Source organism: Salvelinus fontinalis, chromosome 7 (genome assembly GCF_029448725.1).
Source record: "Salvelinus fontinalis isolate EN_2023a chromosome 7, ASM2944872v1, whole genome shotgun sequence".
NCBI lineage: Eukaryota > Metazoa > Chordata > Actinopteri > Salmoniformes > Salmonidae > Salvelinus > Salvelinus fontinalis.
Window position 1 is genome coordinate 17292831 of NC_074671.1, and position 18276 is coordinate 17311106.

The 18276-nt window shown below is 44.0% G+C and overlaps 1 protein-coding gene across 1 annotated transcript; it reads right to left on the bottom strand.

Moving 5' to 3' along the window:
* Nucleotides 1-1257: 1257 nt before the first annotated feature.
* On the bottom strand, nt 1258-17699 carry LOC129859120 (palmitoyl-protein thioesterase ABHD10, mitochondrial-like). The gene is made up of 5 exons (XM_055928504.1): nt 17565-17699; nt 8505-8688; nt 6498-6609; nt 5041-5178; nt 1258-4886 (listed from the first exon to the last, which is right to left on the bottom strand). The coding sequence occupies exons 1-5, from the start codon at nt 17656-17658 to the stop codon at nt 4545-4547; spliced, it is 870 nt and encodes a 289-aa protein (XP_055784479.1). The 5' UTR covers nt 17659-17699; the 3' UTR covers nt 1258-4544.
* Nucleotides 17700-18276: the final 577 nt, after the last annotated feature.

Consider the following 18276-nt stretch of genomic DNA (forward strand, 5'->3'; position numbering starts at 1 on the left):
TTTAGCATGACAATCTTGGTGGGGCAAAGTCACCCAATTTGTTTTAGATTCATGCCAGCAAAGCCATTAAACACCATGCCAGCAAAGCTAACACAACACTAAACAATTCAATAATTGCACGATAACGGTGACAAACGGTGCCCACAAACTGTTAGGGCCTACATAAAGCTGTTCCAACAGCAGAATCCCAACATCTCACCACTGCTACACCTGGCTGTCAGCAGAGCCTTGTTTGCCAGCAAAGCAGTTCATTCAGCCTCATTTACTACCTTAAAAAACATAGCTGATATGGCTGACTTGCTTAAATATTAAATAAAATGTGATTTCTATTGACAATTGAGATGTACAAACTATGGCATAAGAGGATGACGAGTGGATAAGAGGCGATCCGTAATTTCGTTTAAGATGTTAATGAGCGAACTAGGACGGACACAGTTAATATACAGTTGAAGTCGGAAGTTTACATACACTTAGGTTGGAGTCATTAAAACTCGTTTTTCAACCACTCCACACATTTCTTGTTAACAAACTATAGTTTTGACAAGTCGGTTAGGACATCTACTTTGCGCATGACAAGTAATTTTTCCAACAATTGTTTACAGACAGATTATTTCACTTATAATTCACTAAATTGACTGTGCCTTTAAACAGCTTGGAAAATTCTCATGGCTTTAGAAGCTTCTGATAGGCTAATTGACATAATTTGAGTCAATTGGAGGTGTACCTGTGGATGTATTTCAAGGCCTACCTTCAAAGTCAGTGCCTCTTTGCTTAACATCATGGGAAAATCAAAAGAAATCAGCCAAGACCGCAGAAAAAAAATTGGACACATCCACAAGTCTGGTTCATCCTTGGGAGCAATTTCCAAACGCCTTCAGGTACCACGTTCATCTGTACAAATAATAATAAGCAAGTATAAACACCATGGGACCACGCAGCCGCCATACCGCTCAGGAAGGAGACGGGTTCTGTCTCCTAGAGGTGAACGCACTTTTGTGCGAAAAGTCTAAATCAATCCCAGAACAACAGAAAAGGACCTTGTGAAGTTGCTGGAGGAAACATGTACAAAAGTATCTCTCTGACGTTATGTCCTCATGAGTAACAGAACACTGAGCCAATCACGGCGCAACTAGAGAACATTACCAACCCCTACGCTCTGTATTTCCCACTGGCTGCCCCACCACCACAGAAAGCACTGAGCTAGGCTGAAACACCTACATTTTGGAGCTGCCTTACTCATGAAAGCAAAAAAGAGGCCATGTTTGTATGTGGCTTTATTAAATTATTATTTATTTATTTTTTTACATTGTTTGCAAACTGGTATGTGACACATAATAATGCTAAAATAACATGCAAAACAGGCAACAAAAAAAAGTGTTATATTTTTTAGCTAAACAGGTGGGGCTCCACCTGCCATGAATGACAGGTCGGCACTGATCATGCCCATGGACAATATCTAAAAGGCACATGACAAATGTTAACTACTCATTGTTGATGTATTTGGCCTTACTACTCTCACATTGGATTGGAGCCCAGACTCACAATTTATAGAACCAGATAAATAAAACCACGTTTTCACCTACCTTAAATGTATCTGTAAATTTGGAAGGCACAGTACAACCCATTAGTGTCTGACTTGCAGCTTGTCTCTCAATTTTGATAATGAGAGCCATTGCTCTGCTTTAATTGGGTTAGAGTTATAGAGGTGGATGACAGATAGATCTGGAGAGAGGGTCTGAGTGCGGTGAAGGCTACAGTACTGAAATGACATCATGCATCACAAGCTGGAAAAAATATTCAGAAAGTGTTGAAATACGGGAAATAGATGATTTTCCAGAATGTCCGTTAAGCTTTTGAATCCTAACATCATTGCAATACTGTACCATTTGACTGTCAAGCTAAAATAAATTCAGGAGTATTCTCACCATCACTATATCTGAGTGTATGCACTTCTAGCCCTTGTCATTATGATATATGGTCTAGCACTACATATTAGTAAATTCCTCACCAGTAATGTACATACAGTGCATTTAGAAAGTATTCAGACCCCTTGACTCTTTCTACATTTTGTTACGTTACAGCCGTATTCTAAAATGGATTACATTTTTTTGGGCTCAATCTACGAACAATACCCCATAATGACAAAGCAAAAACAGGTTTAGACATTTTGCTAAATTATACAAAAATAAAAACAGGAAATATCACATTTACATAAGTATTCAGACCCTTTAATCAGTACTTTGTTGAAGCACCGTTGGCAGTGATTACAGCATCGAGTCTTCTTGGGTAGGATGCTACAAGCTTGCTACACCTGTATTTGGGGAGTTTTTCCCATTCTTCTCTGCAAATCCTCTCAAGCTCTGTCAGGTTGGATGGAAAGAATTGCTGCACAGCTATTTTCAGGTCTCTCCAGAGATGTTCGATTGGATTCATCCGGGCTCTGGCTGAACCACTCAAGGACATTCAGAGACTTGTCCCGGAGCCACTCCTGCGTTGTCTTGGCTGTGTGCTTAGGGTCGTTGTCCTGTTGTAAGGTGAACCTTCGCCCCAGTCTGAGATCCTGAGCGCTCTGGAGCAGGTTTTCATCAAGGATCTCTGTACTTTGCTCCGTTCATCTTTGCCTCGATCCTGACTAGTCTCCCAGTCCCTGCCACTGAAAAACATCCCCACAGCATGATGTTGCCACCACCATGCTTCACCGTAGGGATGGGGCCAGATTTACTCCAGACGTGACACTTGGCATTCAGGCTTGTTCAATCTTGGTTACATCAGAACAGAGAATCTTGTTTATCATGGTCTGAGAGTCTTTAGGGTACTTTTGGAAAACTCCAAGCGGGCTGTCATGTGCCTTTTACTGAGAAGTAGCTTCCGTCTGGCCACTCAACCAGTCTGTCCAACTGATTGGTAGAGTGCTGCAGAGATAGTTGTCCTTCTGGAAGTTTCTCCCATCTCCACAGAGGAACTCTAGAGCTCTGTCAAAGTGACCATCGGAATCTTGGTCACCTCCTTGACCAAGGCCCTTCTACCCCGATTGCTTAGTTTGGCCGGGCGGCCAGCTCTAGGAAAAGTCTTTGGTGGTTCCAAACTTTTTCAATTGTAGAATGATGGAGTCCTCTGTGTTCTTGGGGATCTTCAATGCTGCAGACATGTTTTGGTATCCTTCCCCAGATCTGTGCCTCCTCACAATCCTGTCTCGGAGCTCTACTGACAATTCCTTCGACCTCATGGCTTGGTTTTTGCGCTGACATGCACTGTCAACTGTGGGACCTTTATATAGACAGGTGTATGCCTTTCCAAATAATGTCCATTCAATTGAATTTACCACAGATAGACTCCAATCAAGTTGTAGAAACATCTCAAGGATGATCAATGGAAACAAGATGCACCTGAGCTCAATTTCAAGTCTCATAGCAAAGGGTCTGAATACTTATGTAAATAAGGTATTTGTTTTTTATTTTGAATACATTTGCAAAAATTTCTAAAATAACTGTTTTTGCTTTGTCATTATGGGGTACTGTGTGTAGATTGCTGAGAAAAAACCCCATTTTGATCCATTTTAGAATAAGGCTAACGTAACAAAATGTGGAAAAAGTCAAGGGGTCTGAACACTTTCCAAAGGCAATGTACAGTACTTACATAACTCAGGCGCTTTGTTCTACACCCTGATGCGTGCTCATGTTTGAGTTTTGTCATCCGGTTGGTGTTGTGATGCGTAGGTGACTGATTGCAAACATTCTGCCGAAGAGTGAAAGGTCAGAGCAGCAGTTAGGGGATCAGAGAGAGAGAGAGTTACTGCGTCTGCTGCAGCAGGACTGACTTTCTGCCCCATTGAACACAGTCCAATAACCAACGAACGACATGTTAATCAACAGCCCAGTGGCTCAGACTGGCACATGGGAAGGTGTGTGGATGTACAGTAAAATAAAAATGTATTCCTCTTGACTTTTCTTCAGCTATTTTGAGATTGTGTCGATTCCAAAAAAGACTGTACACTGTGTGAAAATACAGCTTGGACCGATCACCACACTATGTCACAGTGCTTCTGCGTAGGAGGCAGTTTGATGGAGCTTGTTGTCTGTGTGTATTCTATCTGTGCCTCATATAATATCTGCATGCACAATTAGACGAGACCTGCGCTCCACTCTGCTGTGCAGAGGCTTTGTTGACCCAACGGGTATGAGACGTGGTAAAAAAGGCACACTAGAACTATTGGGATCTGTCAAACAGTGGCAGCATTAGCAGTGGCAGTATTGCCTGTAGAAAGGTTTACCTAAAAAACACTGCACAGAGTAAACTGGTAAAAGACACACTCCCTTCCCAAGGCAGGCATTAGGGACCTGGCTGAGGTTTCTGACAGACGACATCCTCGTTCCATCACAGTTTGTACTTTCGATAATCCTTGTCTTTCTCTCTTGCTTTGAAACAGCATACTGAGGACAAACTGGGCAGGATGGAAGGAAGGGTAAGGGGAGAGTGGGATCATATATGGTTGCTCCTGCCTCTCCAATGGGGTGCATTCCTAACCCCCCCCCCCCCCCCCCAACTCAAACGAGGGTGGTCAGCTTGTCTATGAGGTCGTCGATGGTGTAGACCATGAGCCTGATGTCATCCTTCTCAGCCATGCGGTGCTGACCGTGGCGGCGGAGGATGACGTCCACGTCGGGGCTGAGGACGCGCTGGGCCACTTGCATGGAGATGTGCCAGGGCACGTCGTCGTCCTTCAGGCCGTGGATGAGCCTCACAGGGCAGGTGATGGGGAGGGGGCTCTGGAGGACACAATGGTTCTCCGCCTCGTTCAGGAAGCCAATAGTGAACGTGTAGGTGCCCTCCTCACTGTGCTTGGTGGGCACAGTCAGCACGCCCTTCTCTTCAATCTCCTTACGCACCTGTGGTGAAATGGGATCAATTCCATTTAAAATAAAATAATGAATTGACATTCACATAGAGCATTTTATTTCAATTCCCCACTCCCTGAATAGAAATGGAATTAGCGACAACCCTGGTCATAACCACACATTATTTTATGATGTCCTCGCTCACCTCTAAAGACATTGACTTGAAGGCTGTGACAATGTGGTCTGCTGCTGTGGATATGCCCACCAGAGCTGCAGTCTTCTCCGGCCTGGCGATAGCTGCCAACAGCATGAGCCAGCCGCCCATACTGGACCCCACCATGATCTAAACAGAGAGACCATGGGGAAAGACATGATTATGTTAAAGATGCCTTGATCTAGGATAGGGAGCAATGGTACATAGAAATACCAACAGTTTGATATGGATTGCTTCGCTTGTCTCCTCCCCTTGTCTCCTCATCTCCTTTCTTCCATTTGAACCGACTCTTCTGCAGAGAAGTACCATGGTCATCTAGCTATCGCTACAATGGACAGAAGTAGTTTCTAAAAACAGATCTAACCAGGGGAAATTATTTTCCAATCGTTCCGTTCCGAGCACAACCCCTCTGTATTTCGTTCAGTTTGAATGTTCCAACCAGCATAGTAAAGAACTGGTTTGATCCAGAAAAAAGTACCGGTTCATAGTTCCTTTTCGTACATTTTTCCCCCTGTGAACTCAACATACTGTAGCTTTTACATTTGTCATTAATTTACTCCGCCAATTAGTGTGGATGCAGAAGCTTGCTATGGAACGGTAAGCTAGTTGTTTACATGACATTAAGTGATGTGTTTAGGCTATTACTAGTATTATAACGTCACAAAATTACAGAATTACATACCAGATATTAAGAATATTTTGGGAACTATTTTTTAAATTATTAACCAGTTCTCAAAATTTGAAAATAACGGTACTGTTCCAGAATACTAAAAGATTACTTTCGTTCCCGATTCAGTTTTTCCATTCCTGGAAAAAGGTTGTTATTTTTTCGGTTTTTGGTTCTGTTCCCTGAATCAGTTCCAAATCATCATCATCATCATCACAAGTACATTAGGAGTAATATGACTCTGGCCCTGCTAATGGGCTCATTCACTAGCTGTGTGTCTGATGAATGTCAAGAAGAGCCCCGAAGCCTGGCATGGGAGGCTATGCTATGCTACTCAGGTAATGATTGAACGGTGTGTGTGTGACGTGAAAGTTACATGGTGGTGTGAGATGATATTTAATTTGTGTGACAGCGCCCACTTGTGGAAACATGTGATACCAACACCACCACCGTTTGAAGTCAACAACACTAATACACAACCAAAGTTGTTTTTATACAGATTCTAACTGAAATCTTACACAACAAATAGAGTAAATATTATGGAGGGCAAAATTAACAGGGCATATTTTGAAAGATCAAAGTCATGTAAGAGACGGTCTATAACTGGGTTATAAAGTCAAACCAGTCTGAGCTCTTCAAAGCAGATCTGAAAATACATAACACTTTAATAATAAACTAAATCAAATACCAATTTGAATCCCACCAAATACACACATAAATACGAGCGTTATCTAAAGGCTAGTTTAGATATGATTCTAGATCCAGTGGCGAGTTCTTTCACCTGTGGACCCTCTGTTAGTTCATCCAACACGAAGAGGACATCTTTCTTCCAGGTGCCGATGGTCCCTTCAGCGAACACCCCCTCCGATAACCCATGGCCTGTGTAGTCAAACCTGGGGAACCACAAACACAACATGAGCCTGAAGGACCAGTCAGACATACAATAAAACATGGGGGGGAAATCTGGCTACTAAGCTAGCATAAAAACTCAAGAGTTTTCAAAAGAGAGCACAGTGTATTTTGGTTACATGAGCATTTAGCCATACCCTTATCCTACTTCTCCTCTGGTGATGTAGAGGTTAATCCAGGTCCTGCAGTGTCTAGCCCTACTCCCACTCCCCAGGTGCTCTCATTTGTTGACTTCTGTAACCGTAAAAGCCTTGGTTTCATGCATGTTAACATTAGAAGCCTACTCCCTAAGTTAGTTTTACTCACTGCTTTAGCACACTCTGCCAACCCAAATGTCTTAGCCGTGTCTGAATCCTGGCTTAGGAAAACCACCAGAAACCCTGAGATCTCCATCGCTAACTATAACATTTTCCGCCAAGATAGAACTGCCAAAGGGGGCGGTGTTGCAATCTACTGCAAAGATAGCCTGCAGAGTTCTGTATTACTATCCAAGTCTGTACCCAAACAATTTGAGCTTCTACTTTTAAAAACCCACCTTTCCAGAAACAAGTCTCTCACTGTTGCCGCTTGTTATAGACCTCCCTCTGCCCCCAGCTGTGCCCTCGATCCCATATGTGAATTGATTGCCCCCCATCTATCTTCTGAGCTCGTGCTACTAGGTGACCTAAACTGGGACATGCTTAACACCCCGGCCATCCTACAATCTAAACTTGATGCCTTCAATCTCACACAAATTATCAATGAACCTACCAGGTACAACTCCAAATCCGTAAACACGGGCACCCTCATAGATGTCATCGTAACTAACTCGCCCTCCAAATACACCTCTGCTGTTTTCAATCAAGATCTCAGCGATCACTGCCTCATTGCCTGCATCCGTAATGGGTCTGCGACCAAACGATCACCCCTCATCACGGTCAAACGCTCCCTAAAACACTTCAGTGAGCAGGCCTTTCTAAATCGACCTGGCCGAGGTATCCTGGAAGGATATTGACCTCATCCCGTCAGTAGAGGATGCCTGGCTATTCTTTAAAAGTGCCTTCCTCACCATCTTAAATAAGCATGCCCCTTTTCAAAAAATGTAGAACTAGGAATAGATATAGTCCTTGGTTCACTCCAGACCTGTCTGCCCTTGACCAGCACAAAAACATCCTGTGGCGTTCTGCATTAGCATCGAATGCAGTCTATCACAGTGCCATCCGTTTTGTCACCAAAGCCCCATACACTACTCACCATTGCGACCTGTACGCTCCCGTTGGTTGGCCTTTGCTTCATACTCATCGCCAAACCCACCTGCTACAGGTCATCTACAAGTCTCTGCTAGGTAAAGCCCCGCCTTATCTCACCTCATTTGCTCACATTGTATATAGACTTATTTTTCTACTGTATTTTTTAAATATTTTTTACATTTTACCCCCTTTTCTCCCCAATTTTCGTGGTATCCAATCGCTAGTAATTACTATCTTGTCTCATCGCTACAACTCTCGTACGGGCTCGGGAGAGACGAAGGTCGAAAGCCATGCGTCCTCCGAAGCACAACCCAACCAAGCTGCACTGCTTCTTAACACAGCGCGTCTCCAACCTGGAAGCCAGCCGCACCAATGTGTCGGAGGAAACACCGTGCACCTGGCCCCCTCGGTTAGCGCGCACTGCGCCCGGCCCGCCACAGGAGTCGCTGGAGCGCATTTGAGTCATTTAGCAGACGCTCTTTTCTAGAGTGATTAGGGTTAAGTGCCTTGCTCTGGGGCACAGAGACTTTTCACCTCGTCGGCCCGGGGATACGAACCAGCGGCCTTTCAGTTCCTGACCCAACGCTCTTAACCACTAGGTTACCTGCCGCTGTGTATTGTGTTACACGGCGGCAGGTAGAGTACAGTACCTAAGGTATGAGTGTCCAAGCGACCTGCAGAACTCCTCCAGGGCCTCAGCTTTCTGGCCGTTCATGTTGGATCCATACCCAGGCAGGAAGACCACGCCTGGACTCTTCCCCTTTACCCTGCGGTAGGCCAGCTTAGGGAGCTCTGGCCTCGTTGCATACTGTATAGAGGACTTCTGTCTCACCCCTGTAGGACAAACACACACAATATGTGCCAATTGACTATGACAGAATTAGAATAAGTGATTTAATGCAATAGTTGAGAATGGAGTGCGTCTTTAAGAATGGCGTGTAAAATGTACATTGTATTTGGGTGATTTGTGCAACCCCCTTGAAAGATCAAATCAGGGTGAAGTCAAGGCAAGGAATGATCAGCTGAGGAATTCTTATGTAACATTTAGATAATTGAATCGGGCCAGTGCTGTGGGACAAGACCTTGTTGACATCACCAGAGTGAAAGCTACCGAACAGACCCTGATACAGCAGACTATGACGCGATGCAATTCAGGTGAAAACGTGTTACTTATCACAATGTAAAAACAATTAAAGCAGAATAACATTACAAGCCTAGAAAATTAAAACGTAAAAGGTCATACTTAATTTAACAGTATTTGCATTGATGTCTAAAAACTAGGCTACCCTAGCTGCTTTTAGCAACGCTAGAAGTGGCATAATGCAGTTTCTCTGGACCCCTCCAAGGTCGTAGTTCGCCCCCCTGACAAAATAAACAATCGAATGAGTCAGCCAGACAGCCATTCACAAAGTATAGATTACAGATCGCTGTCCATTGTGCTGAAACTGCGACATGTCTATGCGGCTGCCTATCGAATTGATGATAGGCATTCTGTGGTGCCAGGGCGTGTAGCCTATAGCTTTGCCTTAGCTAATGGATTAATGTTAGAACTATTTGGTTGTCATTTTCCCATGATAAGCAGGGCGTCCATTTAGGCTGCTGGCTGACGGATTGTAAAATAAACGTTTGATTCAACAGCATACTAATCTGCATCCAATTGATTTGTTTAGAATATGCAGCTGTCCTGTATAGCCTACCTGAACCTGCATGACATGAGCCATCCTCGCGCTCTCTCCCAGCATGGATAGAAATTTGTTGTGCATAAAACCAGTCTATTAATGCCAATCTCTTTTTTGTTCTATGTAGAGGCCTATAGTAACAACAATATGCGACTGTGTCGCCTTGCATTTGTGTTCAAATGTTCTCACCACAACCTGTAGGTCCAGGTTGTGGGCCCGACTGTTTTCAACACTGAGTATGACAACCCAGACAGCCTTTCCTGACACATTGTGCATTATATGTCCATTGCGCTGCACACAATTTAAACTTAGTTTTGAATGATGCATGCCAAGATATACCAGAGATAAGGGACTGTTGATATTGCAACCACACAATTGAAACGGCAGTTTACCAGTATGAACAAAATCGCAAACCGCTTTTTTTTGTTTGAGCCCTCAAGAACAGCTGTCATTTAAAGATGATAATCTGTTTGCATCTGCCAATTTAGTGACTGTCCAGTATCCACATGACCTGTCCCCAGAGGTTCCTATACAGTTAATCTCTTTCCGTAACGTGTTGAGGCTGGCAATTAAGGAGGATATGAGAGGCTCAATTAATGATGTTGCAGATCTGCTGTATTTGAAGCACCACTCCCTTCTGCCTAGTTTCCCTGATGTACTATGGAACATACATTTAACAGACTTTCTAAACGTGGGTCTGTAGACTCACTCTGCTTAGCGCATGTCAAAATAAAAGTCCTGCACGTGCACCATACCTGGCCCAAAAAAAAGCAAGAACTTGTGGAGGACATTTATTTTGACATGAGGTAAGCAGAGATGCAGTTTCTCAGCGAGGTCAGTTCATGGGTCTACAACAGACCCACGACCCCATGTAATGTAATGTTATATGTTCCTCCATTCACTCCATTCATTGCAATTTCTGAAAGGGTCCATAACATATCTGGGGCTTATAGAGGAATGATCGTGTTTCACAGTATTACTTACCCGCCAGTGTTGTGATTGGCTGTGATATTCACCTTTTAATTTCTACTGCCGGAGTGGCATCGGTTGTCAAAATGGGGAAGCTGTTCTGACTTTGTGGCTGGGTTATTTAGTGGAAATCGCTTTGTCATTTCCTGGTTGCTAAAATTCTACACTGTTAGCTCAATTTCAGAATATGTGATAAAAACAAGAACTGAATAGTGTAGGGAATTGTATCATCTAAATTGCTGTGAAATAACATATTTTCATTAACAAATATGTATAAAATGACAGAATTGCACGAAATATGTTTATAAAAAGGCCAGATTCTTCCCAGACCCAAGTACAACAAATGTTCCCCATGTGGCAGCGATTCAGCCTTGAGTCTTCTTGCGTATGACACCACAAGCCTTTTCAGGTCTCTCAAGCGATGTTCGATCGGGTTAAAGTCTGGGTTCTGGCTGGGCCACTCAAGGACATTCAGAGACTTGCCCATAATACTCCTGTGTTGTCTAGGCTGTGTGCTTAGGGTCATTGTCCTGTTGGAAGGTGAAGCTTCGCCCCAGTCAGAGGTCCTGAGTGCTCTGGAGCAGGTTTTCATCAAGGATTTCTTTGTACTTTGCTCCGTTCATCTTTCTCTTGATCCTGACTAGTCTCCCAGTCCCTGCCACTGAAAAACATCCCCACAGCATCATGCTGCCTCCAACATGCTTTACCGTATGGATGGTGCCAGGTTTCCTCCATACGTGATGCTTGGCATTCAGGCCAAAGAGTTCAATCTTGGTCTCATCAGACCAGAGAATCTTGTTTCTCATAGTCAGAGTCCATTAGGTGCCTTTTGGCAAACTCCAAGCTGGCTGTCATGTTCCTTTTACTGAGGAGTGGATTCCATCTTGCCACCATAAAGGCCTGATTTGTGGAGTTCTGCAGAGATGGTTGTCCTTCTGGTAGGTCCTCCCATGTCCACTGAGGAACTCTGTCAGAGTGACCATCGGGTTCTTGGTAACCTCCCTTGACCAAGGCCCTGCTCCCCTGATTGCTCAGTTTGGCCGGGCGGCCAGCTCTAGGAAGAGTCTTGGTGATTCCGAAAATCTTCCATTTAAGAATGATGGAGGCCACTGTTTTCTTGGGGACCTTCAATGCTGCAGACATTCTTTATTACCCTTCCCCAGATCTGTGCCTCGACACAATCCTGTCTCGGAGCTCTACGGACAATTCCTTCAAACTCATAGCTTGGTTTTTGCTCTGACATGCACTGTCAACTGTGGGACCTTTATATAGACAGATGTATGCCTTTCCAAATCATGTCCAATCAATTGAATTTACGACAGGTGGACTCCAATCAAGTTGTAGAAACATCTCAAAGATGATCAATGGAAACAGGATGCACCTGAGGTCAATTTTGAGTATCATAGCAAAGGGTCTGAATACTTATGTAAATAAGGTATTCCTGTTGTTTTATTTGTAATACATTTGCAAAAATGTCAACAAACATGGTTTTGCTTTGTCATTATAGGGTATTGGTTGTAGATTGATGAGGGAAAAAACGATTTAATCAACTTTAGAATAAGGCTGTAACGTAGCAAAATGTGGAAAAGGGGAAGGGGTCTGAATGCACTGTAACGCCTTTTTATTTCACCTTTATTTAACCAGGTAGGCAAGTTGAGAACAAGTTCTCATTAACAAATGTGACCTGGCCAAGATAAAGCAAAGCAGTTCGACACATACAACACAGAGTTACACATGGAGTAAAACAAACATACAGTCGAAAAATAAGTCTATATACAATGTGAGCAAATGAGGTGAGATAAGGGAGGTAAAGGCAAAAAAAAGGCCATGGTGGCAAAGTAAATACAATATAGCAAGTAAAACACTGGAATGGTAGATTTGCAGTGGAAGAATGTGCAAAGTAGAAATATAAATAATGGGGTGCAAAGGAGCAAAATAAATAAATACAGTAGGGGAAGGGGTAGTTGTTTGGGCTAATTTATAGATGGGCTATGTACAGGTGCAGTAATCTGTGAGCTGCTCTGACAGCTGGTTCTTAAAGCTAGTGATGGAGATAAGTGTTTCCAGCTTCAGAGATCTTTGCAGTTCGTTCCAGTCATTGGCTGCAGAGAACTGGAAGGAGAGGTGGCCAAAGGAGGAGTGGGCTTTGGGGGTGACCAGAGAGATATTCCTGCTGGAGCGCGTGCTACAGGTGGGTGCTGCTATGGTGACCAGCGAGCTGAGATAAGGGGGTACTTTACCTAGCAGGATTTTGTAGATGACCTGGAGCCCGTGGGTTTGGCAACGAGTATGAAGCGAGGGCCAGCCAACGAGAGCGTACAGGTCGCAGTGGTGGGTAGTATATGGGTCTTTGGTGACAAAACGGATGGCACTGTGATACCCTACTCAATAAATTGGATGCAGTCTATTGGAGGCTATTTTGTAAATGACATCGCCGAAGTCGAGGATCGGTAGGATGGTCAGTTTTACGAGGTTATGTTTGGCAGCATGAGTGAAGGATGCTTTGTTGCGAAATAGGAAGCCAATTCTAGATTGGAGATGTTTGAGGTGAGTCTGGAAGGAGAGTTTACAGTCTAACCAGACACCTAGGTATTTGTAGTTGTCCACATATTCTAAGTCAGAACCATCCAGAGTAGTGATGCTGGACGGGCGGGCAGGTGCAGGCAGCGATCGGTTGAAGAGCATGTATTTAGTTTTACTTGCGTTTAAGAGCAGATGGAGGCCACGGAAGGAGAGTTGTATGGCATTGAAGCTCATCTGGAGGGTTGTTAACACAGTGTCCAAAGTCTGCATAGAGGTGTATCAGAGACTCAACAGCAGCAAGAGCGACATCATTGATGTATACAGAGAAGAGTCGGCCCAAGGGTTGAACCCTGTGGCACCCCCATAGAGGCTGCCAGAGGCCCGGACAACAGGCCCTCCGATTTGACACACTGAACTCTATCAGAGAAGTAGTGGGTGAACCAGGCGAGGCAATCATTTGAGAAACCAAGGCTATCGAGTCTGCCGATGAGGATGTGGTGATTGACAGAGTCGAAAGCCTTGGCCAGGTCAATGAATACGGCTGCACAGTATTGTTTCTTATCGATGGCGGTTAAGATGTCATTTAGGACCTTGAGCGTGGCTGAGGAACACCCATGACCAGCTCTGAAACCAGATTGCATAGCGGAGAAGGTGCGGTGGGTTTCGAAATGGTCGGTAATCTGTTTGTTGACTTGGCTTTTGAAGACCTTAGAAAAGCAGGGTAGGATAGATATAGGTCTGTAGCAGTTTGGGTCAAGAGTGTCCCCCCCTTTGAAGAGGGGGATGACCACAGCTGCTTTCCAATCTTTGGGAATCTCAGACGACACGAAAGAGAGTTTGAACAGGCTAGTAATAGGGGTTGCAACAATTTCGGCAGATAATTTTAGAAAGAAAGGGTCCAGATTGTCTAGCCCGGCTGATTTGTAGGGGTCCAGATTTTGCAGCTCTTTCAGAACATCAGCTGACTGGATTTGGGAGAAGGAGAAATGGGGAAAGCTTGGGCGAGTTGCTTTGGGGGGGTGCAGTGCTGTTGACCGGGGTAGGGGTAGCCAGGTGGAAAGCATGGCCAGCCGTAGAGAAATGCTTATTGAAATTCTCAATTATAGTGGATTTATCGGTGGTGACAGAGTTTCATATCTTCAGTCCAGTGGGCAGCTGGGAGGAGGTGTTCTTATTCTCCATGGACTTTACAGTGTCCCAGAACTTTGAGTTTTTTTTTAGTTGCAGGAAGCAAATTTCTGCTTGAAAAAGCTAGCCTTGGCTTTTCTAACTGCCTGTGTATATTGGTTTCTAACTTCCCTGAAAAGTTGCATATCACGGGGACTGTTCGATGCTAATGCAGAACGCCATAGGATGTTTTTGTGTTGGTTAAGGGCAGTCAGGTCTGGAGAGAACCATGGGCTATATCTGTTCCTGGTTCTAAATTTCTTGAATGGGGCATGCTTATTTAAGATGGCGAGGAAGGCATTTAAAAAAAATAACCAGTCATCCTCTACTGACGGGATGAGGTCAATATCGTTCCAGGATACACGGGCCAGGTCGATTAGAAAGGCCTGCTCGCTGAAGTGTTTCAGGGAGTGTTTGACCGTGATGAGTGGAGGTCGCTTGACCGCTGACCCATTACGGATGCAGGCAATGAACGCTGAGATCTTGGTTCAAAACAGCAGAGGTGTATTTAGAGAGCAAGTTGGTTAGGATGATATCTATGAGGGTGCCCGTGTTTACGGCTTTGGGGTGGTACCTGGTAGGTTCATTGATAATTTGTGTGAGATTGAGGGCAATCTTAGATTGTAGGATGGCCGGGGTGTTATTAAGCATGTCCCAGTTTAGGTCACCTAGCAGCACGAGCTCTGAAGATAGATGGGGGGCAATCAATTCACATGTGGTGTCCAGAGCACAGCTGGAGGCAGAGGGTGGTCTATAGCAGGCGGCAACAGTGAGAGACTTGTTTTTAGAGAGGTGGATTTTTAAAAGTAGAAGTTGAAATTGTTTGGGTACAGACCTGGATAGTAGGACAGAACTCTGCAGGCTATCTCTGCAATAGATTGCAACACCCTTTAGCCGTTCTATCTTGTCAGAAAATGTTGTAGTTAGGGATGGAGATTTCAGAGTTTTTGGTGGTCTTCCTAAGCCAGGATTCAGACATGGCTAGGACATCCGGGTTGGCAGAGTGTGCTAAAGCAGTGAATAAAACTAACTTAAGGAGGAGGCTTCTAATGTTAACATGCATGAAACCAAGGCTATTACGGTTACAGAAGTCATCAAAAGAGAGCGCCTGAGTGGAGCTAGGCACTGCAGGGCCTGGATTCACTTCTACATCACCAGAGGAACAGAGGAGGAGTAGGATAAGGGTACGGCTAAAAGCTCTGAGAATTGGTCGTCTAGGACATCCGGAACAGAGAGTAAAAGGAGCTGGTTTCTGGGGGCGATAAAATAGCTTCAAGGTATAATGTACAGACAAAGGTATGGTAGGATGGGAATACAGTGGAGGTAAACATAGGCATTGAATGATGATGAGAGAGATATTGTCTCTAGAAACATCAGCATGTGTGGGTGGTGGAACTGAAAGGTTGGATAAAGTATAATGAGCAGGGCTAGAGGCTCTACAGTGAAATAAGACAATAAACACTAACCAGAACAGCAACGGACAATGCATATTGACATTAAGGAGAGGCATGCTTAGCCGAGTGATCATAATGGTCCAGTGAGTAGTGAGGTTGGTTGAGGTCACGGCGATTCAGACAGCTAGCCGGGCCATGGGTAGCAAGCTGGCAGAGGATGGAGGTCTGTTTTTAGCCACCTCATGCGTTTCCGTCAGTAGATTAGTGGGGTTCCGTGTGGTAGAGGGGACCAATCCAATTGGCAAAATAGATATAGTTATAGTGACCCAAGAAAATTGTCTGATAGACCTATTCAGATAGCTGTCTTATCGGCTGCTAACGATTAGCAGGCCACAGATGGGCGTTCAGGTTACATCGCGACGGAGGGGCCAGTTGGATAACTCCCTCGGGCAGATAACGTCAGTAGTCCAGTCGTGAAGGCCCGGTGGGGCTCCGCATCAGCAGTAAAACGGGTCCGGATAGGTGATTGTAGCCCAGGAGTGGCTGATGGTACTCTTTAGCTGGCTAGCTCCGGAATAATTGATGTTTGCTCCGGGACCGACGTAAGCCAATAGTCACTCGGATAGCAGCTAGCTAGCTGCAAGATCCAGATGTAAATGTCCAGAGCTTGCGGTAGAAATCCGGGGATATGGAGAGAAAATAGGTCCGGTATGCTATGGTGTGAGTCGCGTTGTACAAAACTGGCGATAGCTTTTCAAGCTAAAGGATAGCTGATGACCGCCAACCGTGGTTAGCTGAATACCAACGTTAGCCAGTGAACTGGCTAGCTTCTGTTGTGGATTTCAGACTTGAGGTGAATAATACTTCTTTTTTATTTGTTTATTGGTGAGGTGGGTTGCAGGAGAGTGTTTTGAAGTTGAGTTTTTAGAGAAAAAATATATTTAAAAAGATATGCGAAGAAAAGATGTAAATATATATACATGACGAGGACATCTGACTGCTATGCCATCTTGGAAAAAATGTACTTCCAAAAAGCAGACTTGGGTTGTTTTAGCTTTATTTAACTAGGCAAGTCAGTTAAGAACACATTCTTATTTTCAATGACAGCCTAGTGGGTTAAGTGATGATTCAGAAATGTAGATATGATGGAGTTATTGGAGTAATTTACACATTTTCTTAACATTACAAAATGGACTCATTAAGTGATACGCAATCACACCCACTTGAATATGATTATAGTTCCATTGCAACTTTAACCCCCAGAGACGTATTACTTCCCTAAATGTACATGTCATTTTCACCTTGTCAGCTCAGGGATTCGATCTTGCAACCTTTCGGTTACTAGGCCAACACTCTAACCACTAGGCTACCTGCCATTGTCTCCCACTATGATTTGTTTCTGATTGCGGTTTGTAAGGAGGAACTGGAGTCGAAAGTTCATGACCTTTAATCACATGGTTGTTGTAAAGGTCATGCAGTCGACATGTAATAGCAAGTCGGACTATTTTTATACCTATAATGCAACACATTGTTGTTGGCTGTGACCGTTGGTCAACGTGTTGACAAAAGTGATACGCTCGAACGCGCCCATTCCTTACCAGCATTGATTGTGCGATATCTAAGAATATGCAAGTGCTGCGCAGTTTGTATGTGCATGAGCAAACAAATACATTCCGATGACAGTCTGCCGCTGGGTTGTCACTAGTTACCACAGCCACGAAGTCAAAATTGGCTATATCGTAATAATTTATGAAAACAAAAAGTTGATTAATTTAAGGATAGGGTTAGGCATAGTGTGGTTAGGGTGAAATTTAAAATCATTTTAAGAAAAATAACTTGTAGAAATAGGCTGGGTTTGTGGCTGTGGTACCTAGTGCCGACCCTGACTGCCACACCCCCTCCTCTATTTGTTTTTATAAACGAAGCCTGTAAGTTTTCCCGTGAAACGGTACACATCGAACCGTAGTATCATACTCACCTCCCAAAGCCTTTGGCGAGAAAGTAGCGACTGCTCCATCCCTCAAAATGTGAGACAGTCCTTTGCGACAAGACTTCAGGGCAACGGCTGCCATATCTCTGACTTCACCACCCACTACGGAAATATCGCGAGAAGACCAACTTTGCCAGATCTTCTTTGGTGGGGTTGTTGTCGGCGGTTGGCATCCAACGTTATGGTGTATTACCGCCACTTCAATGTTGACAGATGCATCTAATAGAGGTCCCCAATACATTAGTGTGTCTGTGTACATGAAAAGTGGTCTACAAATGGAATGTACTTTATTATTGTAGCATGCACCCTGGGTTAATTTTCCTGTTTTAAGAACATAACTCCCAAACTCTCTGTATGTGGCAAACCTTGAGATAGATAGGCTATTGTGGATAGATGGGTAGGTGCAATAGCCTACAATTTATAAGTCAGGAAAATACCATTTACATTCAAGGATGCCATTCAAGTCCATGAGAGAAGACCTGTATGTGCTGGTAGGCAAATTATTAAATGAATCCTTCCATTAATGTAATTTGCAATAGAAATGTCACACGACAGTGATCTTTATCTGCTACACATAGATCTGCAGAGAGAGACCGTTTTAGATTATATTGAGCAGGCAGACAGGGACAGATATGCCTGAAGTGACACAGTTTGTCACATCACAGTGAACACATCATTTATTTTAACAAGGGAAACAAAA